Here is a 13,936-nt window from a genome sequence, read left to right as displayed (position 1 = left end):
AGTAAAGACACATAATCAACCTAAATGCCTATCAATGGTAGACAGGATAAAGAAAATGTGGTATATATACATCATGGAATACTATGCAGCCATAAAAAGAATGAGATCATGTCCTTTGCAGCAACATGGATAGAGGTGGAGGCATTATCCTTAGCAAACTAAGACAGGGACAGAAAACCAAATACCACCTGTTCTCACTTGTAAGTGGGAGCTAAACAAGGAGAACACGTGGATACTAGGAGGGAAACAACAGACACTGGGCCTGCTTGAGAGTGGAGGGTGGGAGGAGGGAGGGGATCAGAAAAAACACCTATCAGTCACCCATTTCTGGGATGGGGGATAGGCACTAGATAGCTTCAGGGCAGGGGCTGGTCACCAGAAGAACCAACCCTGTGATTAGAGGGCTGGAACTCTTAGCTTCATCCCCTGACTTCTGGGGAGGAAAAGTGAGTGGGGATTGAGTTCAATCATATAGCCGATGATTCAGTCAATTATGCCTACATAACGGAAGCCCATATAAAAACCCTGGAACAACAAGGTTTGGAGAGAGCTTCTGGGCTGGCGAACACCTCCATGTGCTGGGAGGTGCATGTGTCTGGAGAGGTGTGGAAGTTCTGTGCCCCCGCCCTATACATCTCCATTTGGCTATTCCTGACTTGCATCCTTTATAAGAAAACTGCAATCGTAAGTGCAGTGTAGCCTTTTCATGAGTTCTGTAGTCATTCCAGCAAATTATCATGAGTCATGGGACTCCCCCCGCAAATCTGTAGCCAGGTCAGACAGAAGTGTGGGTAGTGCAGGTAGCCTGGGGACCTGGGACTCATGTTTGGCATCTGTAGTGGGGACAGGCCTGTGGGAACTGAGCTCCTTAACCTGTGAGGTCTACACTAACTCCAGTTAGCTAGTGTCAAATTGAATCGTAGGACACTTGGTCAAAGAATTATTGTTGGAAACTACCAGGGTACTTAAATTGTTTGCTCATAAACCCTCCCACTTTGAATGGGCCCAACCAACATTTACTCCAGTGACTCTTACCTGAGCTTCCTGGCTGATCTTTTTTTTTTTGAAACAGAGTCTCGCCGTGTCACCTAGGCTAGAATATAGTGGCATGATCATAGCTCAGTGTAACCTGAAACTCTTGGGCTCAAGCAACCCTTCTGGCTCAGCCTCCTGAGTAGTTGGGACTACAGGGGTGTGCCACCATGCCCAGCTATTTTTGCATTTTTTGTAGAGACAAGATCTTGCTATGTTGCCCAGGCTGATTTCGAACTCCTGGGCTCAGGCAATCCACCTGCTTTAGCCTCCCGAGTGCTGGGATTATAGGCATGAGCCACCGCACCTGGCCCCACTTCCATTTTTTTTGTGGTTACACATTCCTTCTACACACATATCAATATGTTCACATGTTCAAGTCTTGCAGGCTTGAGAGCCATTCTTTGCATATCTCTGCTCCTGTCCATTCTGTTTTGATGACACAGCCTAATTTTAGCCTGAAGTATTGATAGCTCAGTCTTTGTTTAGCTTTGGGCCTTGGCATCCCTGTCCTCTTTTGGAGTTGTGGCTAGAAGTCCTCAAATGCTTCCTGGCTTGTCGTGCAAACCTCACAAGTATCTTTATATTGTACATCTCTGGACTGCAGAGGTGTGACTGTCCAACATCACCATGATTTAGCACTAACTGGAATTTAAAGAGTAACCTGCTTCTCCAGTCTCTGACTCAGCTAGTTCAAATGTCTGCAGTATTTCCTCTCATCCTCACCCACTGGGACACTAAGACTGCTTCGGACTCACCCCACAAGCAGAGGGGGCTGATAAATTAGAGCTGAATTACATACAACTCCCATCTGCCAAAAAAAAACCCTCAACTGCATGTTACAAGCTATGGTGTAAAATTCCTTCCTTGTAAGAGACAAAACAAAAACTCCAGAGAGCCATAAAGTTGCTCAACTTCTGACCCTGAAATTCCACTTCCAGACCTAAGGAAATAATCAGAGATACAAAGAATTATGTAAAAGTTCTAAACTGTAATATTACTTACGAAGTGAAAAAGTAGAAATAATCTAACTATCTAACAAAGAACAATATTATGTTTATATGATATGCAGTGATTTAAAATGTTTTTGAAGCAATTTAAAGACATTCAAGGTCTCATAGCATCATGCTAAATGAACATAGTGGAATGTCAACATTAAGGCTAGGTAAGGTTAAAATGTATATATTACGTGCATCAAAAGAGACCTGAAGAAAATCTCAAAACCATCACCAGAAGCTTTCTTTTATCTTTTTTTTTTTTTTTTTTTTGAGGTGGAGTTTCGCTCTTGTTGCCCAGGGTGGAGTGCCGTGGCGCGATCTTGGCTCACTGCAACCTCCGCCTCCTGGGTTCAAGCGATTCTTGTGCCTCAGCCTCCTGAGTAGCTAGGATTACAGGCGCCTGCTATGACGCCCAGCTCATTTTTGTATTTTTTAGTAGAGATGGGGTTTGGCCATGTTGGCCAGTCTGGTCTCAAACTCCTGACCTCGGCTGATCTGCCAGCCTCAGCCTCCCAAAGTGCTGGGATTATGGGCATGAGCTACTGTGCCGGGCCCAGAAATTTTCACTTAATGTGAAATTATGACTAACTTATTTTCCCAAGTTATAAAAGTGAGTGTATATTACTTTTGTAATCCGAATTTAATAGTTTTCTAAAAGTACTGTCTACCCCACAGCACTGCTTGATGTCTTTTGAGTGACTCCAAGGAGAGTAGCCTTTTCTATTTTGGCTCTATCCATCTTCCCATTTTCATTGATCACTGTCTCCCACGTACTGCTTTCCAGCCACATGGAACCTCTCACCATTCTTTCCACACAACAGGCCTTTTCATCACTCTGTGCCTTGGCATTTGGTGCTCCTTCAGCCTGGAATGCTCTTTACTCTCTTCCATACTCACTCTTCTTCCAAATGCACTTCAAATGCTAGTTTCAGGTTCCTGAAGACACAGTTAGTCGCTCCAGGTTCTGTGCTCTGTAGTTGTTTTACACCTGCTCCAGCATTTATCATGTGGTCATGTGACTCATTTACAACTTGCCTTCCCCACTAAATTGTGAGCCTGTCTTGGGGTAGATGTATTATTTACTGTTGTATCATTACTACCTAGCACAAAGCCGACTATGTGCTAGGTAGTGGTGATACAACAGTAAACAATACATCTAAATACACTTATTTAACGTTCTTATTACAAAGAATGCTAAATAAGTTAATTTAAAATTTACTGTTATCTCTTTTCAAAAAGAATCAAAGGCCAGATGCAGTGTCTCGCTCTTGTAATATCAGCACTTTGGGAGGCCGAGGCAGAACGATTGCTTGAGCCCAGGAGTTCTAGACCAGCCTGTGCAACATGGTGAGACCCCATCTTTACAAAAAATTTGAAAATTAGCTGCACGTGGCATGTGCCTATAACCCTAGCTACTCGGGAGGCTGAAGTGGAAGCATCGCTTGAGCTTAGGAGATTGAGGCTGTAGTTAACTGTGATCACACCACTGCACTCCAGCCTGGGTTATTGAGTGAGACCCTGTTTCAAAACAAAAATAAAAACAAAAAACAGGCCGGGCACAGTGGCTTAGGCCTGCAATCCCACCACTTTGGGAGGCTGAGGCGGGTGGATCACCTGAGGTCAGGAGTTCGAGGCCAGCCTGACCAACATGGCAAAACCCCGTCTCTACTAAAAATACAAAAATTAGCTAGGTGTAGTAGTGGGTGCCTGTAATCCCAGCTACTTGGGAGGCTGAGGCAGGAGATTCACTTGAAACCTGGAGGTGGAGGTTGCAGTGAGCCGAGATTGCACCATTGCACTCCAGCCTGGGCGACAAGAGCAAAACTCTGTCTCAAAACAAACAACAACAACAAAACCTCCAAAAGAATCAAACTACTGACTAAATAATGCATGAATGGACTAGTGGCAAGGTTGACTACCAAAAAAAAAAACAAAAACAGAAACAAAAAAACAAATCTGTGGTACTTGGCCATCCAAGCTCAGAAAAGGAATGATGTTGGAAGTAAGTTCTGTGTAAGGCTATTATACAGAGCTGAAAATGAGATAATTTTGTAAATACCAGCAAAAGACATCCTGCCCTAGATGGCATGTCTTTGGAATTTTGAATTCTGTACCTCACTGCCTGATTATGTCAGGAACTATAAAGGACCTAAGATTTGATTTTACTTGACTTACAAAGGCTAGTAAGTTAGGGTTTGCCACAAGGAGATGCTGAATCTGGGGGACAAAAAGAACATGAAAGGGTTCCCCTGTTTCCCCATCTCCTGAGATCGAATGTGTTCCCTCTCCAGGTGCTAGGGTCTCCGTGGCCATGCAGTTGGTGTGTCCCATCCCAGCAGCCATGTCTATACTTTTTCTCCAATCGTGCCCTACTTGCATCCAGACATCTTGTCTGGAAGGGTCAGATGTAAGAGGGGCATTTTTGCAAAATTAAAGAGAACCATTATATCCTATCTTGGCCTGTGTAGAACCCTGTAGAGGGATCTAGAGAACAGTGTACTTAACTAAGTAGTCATTATCGTCATGATATAGGACCATGTTAGTCCAATCTAGCTGAACCAGAATTAAATTTGAATTCCCTAGGCTGTCTTTTTTCAAGTAGTCGAAGGTGGTCTCTCCCCAGGGACATCTGAAGGGTATACCAACCAGGCTGGCCTGAGGATGTTGTTAGGGAAAAAAAGATGCATCATGTTTAGCAATAGTCAGTGTAGAATCTTGAATTTTCAAAATAGGTTCTATAGCTCTCCACCCTTATGGTCCAGATTATCACCTAGGAGACCAAGAGGAGATGAACTCTTTCTGGGGAAGGGTGCATTTAGTGACCATACTGCCTTACTAAGGTGTGCAGTGAGAGTTAGGGTTAGAGTCAGAAATCTTTTTGAGTTGATTTTTGAGAAGGCCTTTCCAATGTTCAAAATGATACCAGATACCTGCAAATGGGAGTGTGAAATGTCCATTGAATACCTTGACTAGTGGTCCATTGTTGAATGGCCTTTGCAATCCCTTCTCCCAAGTCTCACAGGGGTGATGTGAGCCAGATAGATGTCACACATGCAGGGAGTTGTATTACAGGAGGGGTAACACTGAGCTCAGGGACTCCACTGCTTTTATAGCAAACAGTAAGCAAGCTTGCTCTCTGTCCTGATGGGAGACATCCCTTCATTTTTCAAGGTTGCTTGCTGCAACCTAACCCTGAGAAATGTCTTGGATAAAGAGTGGTGAGAGCCTTGCATTCTTGGCGTACTTAGCAAGGTGTGTAGGAGTACAAGAGCCTCACAGAAAGGAGCCTCCCAATAGATATGCTCTGTGAAATGATCAGTGCTCTCTCATTCCATGCCGATGACCAACACTTATTAAAAAACAGTTGATCAAGTAATTCCAGTGAAAGAAGAGGATCTCTGGAAGTAATAAAAATTGCTCCCTTAATTCATTCTTCTTTTTTAGTGCCTTCTGTCTAGTGTTTTTTCAACCATAAAATATTTTTTCTTTAGGCTCTTCAATTTTCTTCTAAAATAATAAGTGTCTTTCATGGGCCTCTGATGACTTAACTTCCTTTTTTTCTTAGGTAGTCTCCTGAAAGCAAACACAGCATGGTTATTATTTATGAGCTGCAAATTGTCACTACAAATGATTCATTCATCCATTTATTATTCCACAAACATTGCCAGGTGACTGCCATGTGCTAGGCACTGTGCTAGGTACTGGAGATACAAGGGTGACTGGATAGTTGAAACACAGTTCCTGCCCTCATGGAGTTCATTGTCTAGTAGGGGATATAGGCACACACAAACATCAATTCTATTTCATGGTAATAAGTGCCATAGTAGAGGTATTTGAGTTGTCCTGGAGTATGAATTGGGTTCCCATGCAAAAAAAAAAAAAAAAAAAGGATGAATAATGCATATGGCTGGGCAAAGGGAACAGGGTGAGAGAGGGCTCAAGAGAATAAAAGAAACTGCTGCCCTCCTCTCCTATACGTATTCTATGACCTAGACTTAAAACTGATTACGGCCAAGTGCGGTGGCTCATATCTGTAATCCCAGCACTTTGGGAGGCCGAGGTGTGTTGATCATGAGGTCAGGAGATCGAGACCATCCTGGCTAACATGGTGAAACCTCATCTCTACTAAAAATACAAAAAATTAGCCGGGCATGGTGGCATGCTCCTGTAGTCCCAGCTACTTCGGAGGCTGAGGCAGGAGAATTGCTTGAACCCGGGAGGCAGAGGTTGCAGTGAGCTGACATCCCACCACAGCACTCCAGCCTGAGCGACAGAGCGAGATTCCGTCTCCAAAACAAAACAAAACCTGATTACAGCACTTGATGTACTTACGTTTTAAAGATGGGGTCTCACTATGTTGCCCACACTGGGCTCAAACTCCTGGGCTCAGTTGATGCTCCTGCCTCAGCCTCTTGAGTAGCTAGGGCTACAGGTGCACTCCACCATGCCAGGTAGCACTTCATTTTTTTTTATACAGAGTCTTGCAGAATAAGTCACAACGTATGCTTAAGATTCTTTTTTCAAACTGAGGACCTGGCTGGGTGCAGTGGCTCACGCCTATAATCCCAGCACTTTGGGAGGCTGAGGCGGGCAGATCACTTGAAGTCAGGAGTTCGAGACCAGCCTGGCTAACATGGTGAAACCCCGTCTCTACTAAAAATACAAACATTAGCCTGTGTGGTGGCAGGCACCTGTAGTCCCAGCTACTTGGGAGGCTGAGGCAGGAGAATCTCTTGAACCTGGGAGGCTGAATCTTGAATCTCTTGAACCTGGAAGTTGCAGGGAGCCAAGATCACACCACTGCACTTTAGCCTGGCTGATAGAATGCAACTGTGTCTCAAAAAAAAAAAAGAAAAAGAAAAAGAAAAAGAAAAACAGAAACACAAAATAAACAAAAAACAACTAAGGACCTAGAATTAAAGATGCTAACATTTTACCAGTGTAACAAATGTGACTCTCTAATATATTTATTTTAAAAACAATCCTGCATTTTTTTTTTTTTTTGAGACAGAGTCTCGCTCTGTCACCCAGGCTGGAGTGCAGTGGCACGATCTCGGCTCACCGCAACCTCTGCCTCTCCGTTCAAGTGATTCTCCTGTTTCAGCCTCCCAAGTAGCTGGGATTACAGGCACCTACCACCACACCTGGTCTAATTTATGTATTTTTGGTAGAAATGGGGTTTCACCATGTTTTCCAGGCTGGTCTCAAACTCCTGTCGTCAAATGATCTACCCACCTTGGCCTCCCAAAGTGGTGGGATTACAGGCGTGAGCCACTGCACAAACCTGATTAATTTGTGTGACAGAAGTAGCATAGCATCCTTTTCCTAAGTCTATTTAAAGGTCTTCTTTAATTAATATTCATGCCCCTAGAATCCTTCATAATACAATTTTTAAATGGTCATAGATCTTCTTCTTCTTTTTTTTTTTTTCTTGAGACAGAGTCTCGCTGTGACGCCCAGGCTGGAGTGCAATGGCGCTATTTTGGCTCACTGCAGCCTCTGCCTCCTGGGTTCAGGTGATTCTCCTGCCTCAGCCTCCTGAGCAGCTGGGATTACAGGTACCCACCACCACACCCAGCTAATTTTTGTATTTTTAGTAAAGACAGGATTTTGCCATGTTGGCCAGGCTGGTCCTGAACTCCTGACCTCAAGTGATACACCTGCCTCGGCCTCCCAAAGTGCTGAGATTACAGGTGTGAGCCACCCCATCTGGCCTGTAATTCTTTACTTCCCAAATTTTCTACAGTGATCACATATAATTTTTTAGATAGAGAAAAATATAATTTTTTAAAAAAGGAGTAAAGGAAACAAAAGTCAGTCATAAGACAACTGGCTCCTGAGTGGATATCAGCCTTGTCCATCCTTCCTGATCATACGACCATTTCCAAGATAGCTGTCCCTTCCCAGAGCAGTGGGATATTAATGGCGTGATGCCAGCAGTGCACTTCTAACCAGGGCACATTCTTTGGAGTCTGTGGAGTTTTCTGTGGCCGTAAGCAAGAATACTAACCTTTAGTGCCAGCCACATGACCTACATTACAGTAGTCAGGCAATTTATCTGGTCTCCTCTGGGGAATTAGCCCTGAGCCCTAGCTGACAGGGTAAGAGCCTGGCTTCCTGACAGCCAAATTGCCCGTCTTTCTAATCTCATATTCTGGTTATTTTAATTAGATAATTAACCTGGCTCTCTATGTCTCTGTTCTGCTCTCTGCTCCTGCCCTACAATTCTGAAATGGAGCCTCCTTCAAATCCTGACATCTGTTCAGGAAGGGTCCAATAATGCAAAATGCAATAAAATGAGGCATATCTGTACATAGGTATATAGTTTCTGTGATAAACTTAATTTCTCAATTGGCCCTTTAAGATTCAGCTCTCTGGCGCCTTCCCTGACTCTGCTAGGCTGAAGTAATTCATTGATTTATTCATCAAACATGTACTAATTGCCTACCCAACATCAGATACTGTGTTAGGTAATGGAGAAAAAGAAGGATTAAGACAAGACAAATGCCTTCCAGGGATTCACAATCTAGATAAACAAAGAAATGTAATGGGGATAATCATAAAGGTATGCATAAAATACATACCACAATGGATAGAAGCCTGAGATCTGACTTGGTTCTTTAATGATGATTAGGAATTTGCAGAATAGATGTGAGGGACAGGAAGGAAACAGAAAATATTTTAGGCAGATAGAACAGCATGTACAGAGGCATGGAAGGCAGAAGCTATATCTTAACCAGCTCTGCTTCCCTAATTTATCTAGGATAGTGCAGGGCACATGGTAAGTACCTCTGAATGTTTGTTGAATGAATGAATGAATGAATGAGTGGCTGCTTTTGTTACTAGAGGCTTCTGTTTCAAAGGAGTGTTTACGCAACTCCAGTAAACTTTTTAAAATTTAAATTTAGATTTTGAAAAATCTAAACACAAACACAATTTACCATTTATTAAGCTCAACTCTCACCGATATAATACCCAAGCTAGTTCTCTATGAGATCTTTATTCAAAAATGTATAGACACGGAGGGGTAAAGCAGTATATACCAGCAAAGTGGCTGCCTGACTCACAGTAATTCCTTTTCCTGTAAAATGTCTCTTTATATAGGGTAGACCCCCAGCAGCCACATCTCTGCCTTTTTACCCTGCTGTCTCCCCCCTCCCCTATCCTGCCCCACCTACATAGCTGACTGATACAGGGGTAAACCGTATGACCTGAAACTTGCCAAATCAGGGTCCTAAGAGAAATTAAGGGGTATTATGGGAGGCTTGGCCATGATATCAGCCAGGAAAGGAAACAGTTTGCTATGAGACAGAACAAAGCTGACTCATTTAGAAGTCAAGACAGAATCCTAGCAGTGTTCCAGTCCCTGAATCTACCTTCCCCATGGCTCAGCTGCACCCTGTCCTTCCAGTGGCTATGTAAATAACCTCAGCATCCTTCCAATAAATTCCTCCTTTCTGCCCTAGCTGGTTTGAGTTGGACCTCTGTTACTCGTAGTCGGAAGACCCAACTAACATAGGGAATGAAGACAGGAACTAGGAGGCCAACTTACCCAGGCTCTCTGTGGCTTCCACACAGATGCTAGGATACATGCCCTCAGTGTAAGTTGCCACCAGAAGATACAGATGGGTCTTCACGACAACCACACCAGTGTTCTCCTGTATAAAGAATATAAGAGAATATTCTGCTCTTGGTTCTAATCACAGGACCAGTGGTCATGCTCCAGCTACGTTTTTCACCATTTCCTGATTTCCATATGTTTGGAATATATATGGAATATACATATTCCGTATATATTTTCCATATGTTTATATATCTGTTTTTGGACTGTCCACTCTTTTCCACCAATTTAATTGCCTTTCCTCAAAAAGTTTCAGACTGTTATAATAATGGTAGATGGATTTTGAAAAAGTTCTGCAATTGATTATCATATACCCCATCCCAATTAAAACAACTGATGTAGGCCGGGTGCGGTGGCTCCCGCCTGTAATCCCAGCACTTTGGGAGGCCAAGGCAGAAAGATCACCTGAGGTTGGAAGTTTGAGACCAGCCTGGCCAACATGGTGAAACCCCATCTCTACTAAAAATACAAAAATTAGCCAGGCGTGGTGGCAGGCGCCTGTAACCCCAGCTACTCGGGAAGCTGAGGCAGGAGAATCTCTTGAACCCAGGAGGTGGAGGTTGCAGTGAGCCGAGATCGTGCCATTGCACTCCAGCCTGGGCGACAAAAGTGAAACTCGTCTCAAAAACAACAACAACAACAAAACAAAACAAAACAAAACAAAACTGATGTAATGGAAAGGTCATACATTTTGGAATTGGACAGCTCTGGGCTTGAATTCTAGTGCCTCCATTTTCTGCTGCATGAGTAAGGGTTATTTAACCTTGTTAAGCCTCAGTGTCCTCATCTGTAAAATGAGATTATTTAGTTTATAATGTGGATGAAGCAGCATGCCTAACCCATAATATAGGGCATCCAATGAATGATTTTCATCTCTTTCATTCCTTATAAGCAACAGAGAGCTGATTTTTTTTTTTTTTTTTTTTTTTGAGATGGAGTTTCACTCTTGTTGCCCAAGCCGGAGTGCAATGGCACGATCTCGGCTCACTGCAACCTCTGCCTTCTGGATTCAAGAAATTCTCCTGCCTCAGCCTCCCAAGTAGCTGGGATTACAAGTGCGCACCACCACATCTGGCTAATTTTCTTGTATTTTTAGTAGAAACAGGGTTTCACCATGTTAGCTAGGCTGGTCTTGAACTCCTGACCTCAGCCTCCCAAAGTGCTGGGATTACAGGTGTGAGCCACTGTGCTTGGCCACTGAGAAATGTTTTAAGCACAGAAATGATTATCTTTTTTTTTTTTTTTTTTTTTTTAAAGCAGGATGTAGAGTATGAAGGCTGGACTGTATTGGAAAGAGTTCAGGCAAGGCTCAGTTAATAGATTCTGGAATGAACATTTCTCAAAGCCAGGCTCTTGATAGGACTTTCTTTCACATATGTCTTCCTGGCACTAGACTGCTATCTCAAGACAATGGCTCAAGACATTAATGGATTTAATCTGTTTTACAGAAAGGATCAGGCAGAGCAAGGAAATTTGGAGGCAAATTCTTTTCTTTTACTCAGCTCTCTTCAAATCTTGAGCACTCACATTTTTGGCATAAAGAGAATATTCATCTGCCCGGACACATCTGTAATCTTTTCCCTTGAAATACAGTCCTTCTCTTCGGGCTTGCAAAGGGTTCTTGGCAAATCCATTCACCAGTGTTTGGACATCACTGGGCGTTACCTGGAGAGGTTACATGGTTAGAGCAGGAGTCAGCCAACTATGGCTGGTGGCCAGCCAAATTTAGCCCACTACCTGTTTTTTATGGCCTGCAAGCTAAGAATGGTTTTCATGTTTTTAAATGGTTGGGGAAAAAAAATCAAAAGAATAACACTTCGTGACACTTACAAATTATATGAAATTCAAACTTCAGTATCCATAAATATAAAATTTTATTGGAACACAGTCACATTCATTCTTTTATGTATGGCTGTTTTTCCTCTACAATTGCAGAGTTGAGTGGTTGTGACAGAGACTCTACGGCCCTGTGCTATAGTTTGAATCTCATGTTGAAATCTGATCCCCAGCGTTTTCGGTGGGGCCTAATGGGAGGTATTTGGATCATGAATAGACTGATGTCCTCCCTGCGAGCTGGGGGAAGCTGTGAGTTTTCACTGTATTTGTTCCAGGAGAGCTGGCTGTTAGAAAGAGCCTGGCACCTCTCCACTTGCTCTCTCTTGCTTCCTCTCCCCCACTGTGATCTCTGCACGTGCTGGCTCCCCTTCACCTCTGCCATGAGTGGAAGCAGCCTGAGGCTTTCACAGATGACCAGTCTTCCAGGCAGTAGAACTGTGAGCCAAATAAACCTCTTTTCTTTATAAATTACCCAGCTTCAGGTATTCCTTTATATCAACAGTAAAAAGACTAAGCCTAGAAACCTAAAATATTTATGTAGCTCTTTACAGAAAAAGTTCATTTAAAAGTCATGTCTGGGCTGGGCACGGTGGCTCATGCCTGTAATCCCAGCACTTTAGGAGGCCGAGGTAGGTGGATCACCTGAGGTTAGGAGTTTGAGACTAGCCTGACCAACATGGTAAAACACCATCTCTACTAAAAATACAAAAATTAGCCGGGCCTGGTAGCGCACTCCTGTAATCCCAGCTACTCGGGAGGCTAAGGCTCAAGAATCGCTTGAGAGACGGAGGTTGCAGTGAGCTGAGATCGTGCCATTGCATCCCAGGCTAAGCAACAAGAGTGAAATTCCGTCTCAAAAAAAAAAAAAAAGTCATGTCTGCTTCATTTTTTGGAAGAATAGAAATAATAAGTAAATCAAGTCTTAGGTCCAAACTTGTTTTTTCTTACATTGAAACCTGGTGATGCTACACACAAGCTCCGCTCCTGGATTTTGATGAGGGCTGCACTGTCCACATGCTTGGTTCCCAAGAGGGTGTCTAACAATAAGCTCTGCAAATGGCTCATGTTCCCTCAACTCTGAAAGGGAAAGTGCAGTTGAAGCCATTGACTCTGGCTAGCTTTTAAAAGGCATGTGAATACAAATGTCCTTAAGACACTGCAGACAGTTCTAAGATCAGCAAGTGTACTTTGAAAAGGTACAGGGTGAAAACGGTGGTCCATCATTCAGGGCCCACCAGTACCCAAGGAGGAAAACAGAATCATAGAAAAATCACAGCTCACACAGAATAGGTTATGAAGCTGAGTTTGGAAAATCACAGCCTGGTGATTTTCTGGCTATGTCAATGGTTTACATCAGGATTATCTGGGATTTAAAAACAAACATTACACACTGAGAAAAACTCTGTAAAATAAAAAATAAAAACAAAAAACAAAACCCAGCCAGGATGGAGAGCTACCCTGCTAAGTTAAACACGACTAAAAGAGATTATGCGTGGCCATAAACCCACACATTCCCTTCCCGGTGACCTGCATCAGCGCCAGGTATGAACGCTGATCAACTTCCCAATGGACTAAAAACACCTTGAAGGCACTTAAACCCACATTTCCCGCACAAGTCCCCAAGCCTTGGACCCCCCTCATCAGGACCTCCGGCACAGGCGCCCGTTTCCCGCCACTGCTCTCCAGTGGTTTGGTCCCCGAGCAGGACCCAAGGCGGGGCAGGGGGTGGTGAGCGGTGAATTCCCTGGCACCGGGGACTCGAAGGAGCGGACGTCACCCCGCTCCGTGGTGCCCCGCAAGGAGCCGGCGACCAAGGACCCGCCCGTCAACGGACGCGGTTGCGGGTGGGTGGCGGCGGCAGGATTGGCCGGGCCACGCGCCGGTCACCGAGAAGCAGCGACTCCAGCCCATTCCGCAAACCAAGACGCGCCACCTAGAGCCGCCGCCCAATCCCCTTTGGGCCTGAAGCCGTCCTCCGCCGCCCCGGCACCGCCCGCGCGGACTCGCTGTGGAACTCGCGGCGCAGGAGTGCTCGCGCGGCGCTGCGTCCGGGAGACGGTGGGCGCCAACATTCGCGCGTTCCGCAGACGCGGGCGGGCTCCCTTCCAGCCGTAGTCGGACGACTCCGGGGCCGTCGGGCCGGGCCCGAGTGTGGAGCAGGACGGCCGCGGGCCTACTGGCCTTGGGAGGGCAGAGAGGTGCCTGTCGCGGCCGGCGACCTCCCCGCCAGGCCAGGCGGTCCCTGCGCACGACGCGCCTGCGCGGGAGGCCCCCGGCCGGGGGCTGGCGTGGAGGCCGCAGGCGCCCGGCCTAGTGGGTGGGAGGAAGGGCCGGGAGTGGGCGCGATGGGCGAGAGCGGGTGCGGACGCCTACGACATCCCCGTCGCACCCGTGCCTCGGGGAGGACTTCGAGCCTCGAAGACTCGCACAGTATGACCGAAAGCCCCTC

General features: G+C 45.0%; 2 protein-coding genes across 13 annotated transcripts in view; one reads left to right on the top strand and one right to left on the bottom strand.

Annotated features, from left to right (window-relative positions):
- Window positions 1-13,936, top strand: part of FAM228B (family with sequence similarity 228 member B) — a 92,822-nt gene that overhangs the window by 32,992 nt on the left and 45,894 nt on the right. For 6 of the 11 annotated variants that reach the window (XM_063696025.1, XM_055377566.2, XM_019021329.4 and 3 more), the window contains exon 1: window positions 13,702-13,917. The exons of 3 other annotated variants lie outside the window; for them this stretch is intronic. In XM_063696025.1, coding sequence (XP_063552095.1) covers window positions 13,833-13,917 — 85 coding nt within the window. In that variant the 5' untranslated portion in view covers window positions 13,702-13,832. 2 more of the 11 variants (XM_031008013.3, XM_031008012.3) reach the window with 2 other exon arrangements.
- On the bottom strand, window positions 4,904-13,437 carry PFN4 (profilin family member 4). Of its 2 annotated transcripts, none has more exons than XM_055377578.2 (5): window positions 12,769-13,437; window positions 12,436-12,564; window positions 11,179-11,316; window positions 9,583-9,688; window positions 4,904-5,603 (listed from the first exon to the last, which is right to left on the bottom strand). In XM_055377578.2, exons 2-5 carry the CDS (start codon window positions 12,550-12,552, stop codon window positions 5,575-5,577), a joined length of 390 nt encoding a protein of 129 aa, XP_055233553.1. In that variant the 5' UTR covers window positions 12,553-12,564; window positions 12,769-13,437; the 3' UTR covers window positions 4,904-5,574. The 2 variants fall into 2 exon arrangements, with proteins under 2 accessions (XP_055233553.1, XP_004028969.1); XM_004028920.5 differs by having other exon boundaries at window positions 13,135-13,437.

Source organism: Gorilla gorilla, chromosome 12 (genome assembly GCF_029281585.2).
Source record: "Gorilla gorilla gorilla isolate KB3781 chromosome 12, NHGRI_mGorGor1-v2.1_pri, whole genome shotgun sequence".
Classification (NCBI taxonomy): domain Eukaryota; kingdom Metazoa; phylum Chordata; class Mammalia; order Primates; family Hominidae; genus Gorilla; species Gorilla gorilla.
The sequence above is the reverse complement of the archived record's forward strand: the minus strand, read 5'-3'. Positions and strand labels throughout refer to the sequence as shown.

What these genes read in the sequence shown, in the direction of transcription:
- PFN4 (XM_055377578.2), bottom strand. Translation starts at nt 12,552, where the DNA reads ATGAGCCATTTGCAGAGCTTATTGTTAGACACCCTCTTGGGAACCAAG. An exon ending in TAGCATCACCAGGTTTCAAT is followed by an intron (nt 11,317 to 12,435) that starts GTAAGAAAAAAC and finishes TAACCTCTCCAG; the next exon opens with GTAACGCCCAGTGATGTCCA. An exon ending in GGAAGCCACAGAGAGCCTGG is followed by an intron (nt 5,604 to 9,582) that starts GTAAGTTGGCCT and finishes GTTTGCTTTCAG; the next exon opens with GAGACTACCTAAGAAAAAAA.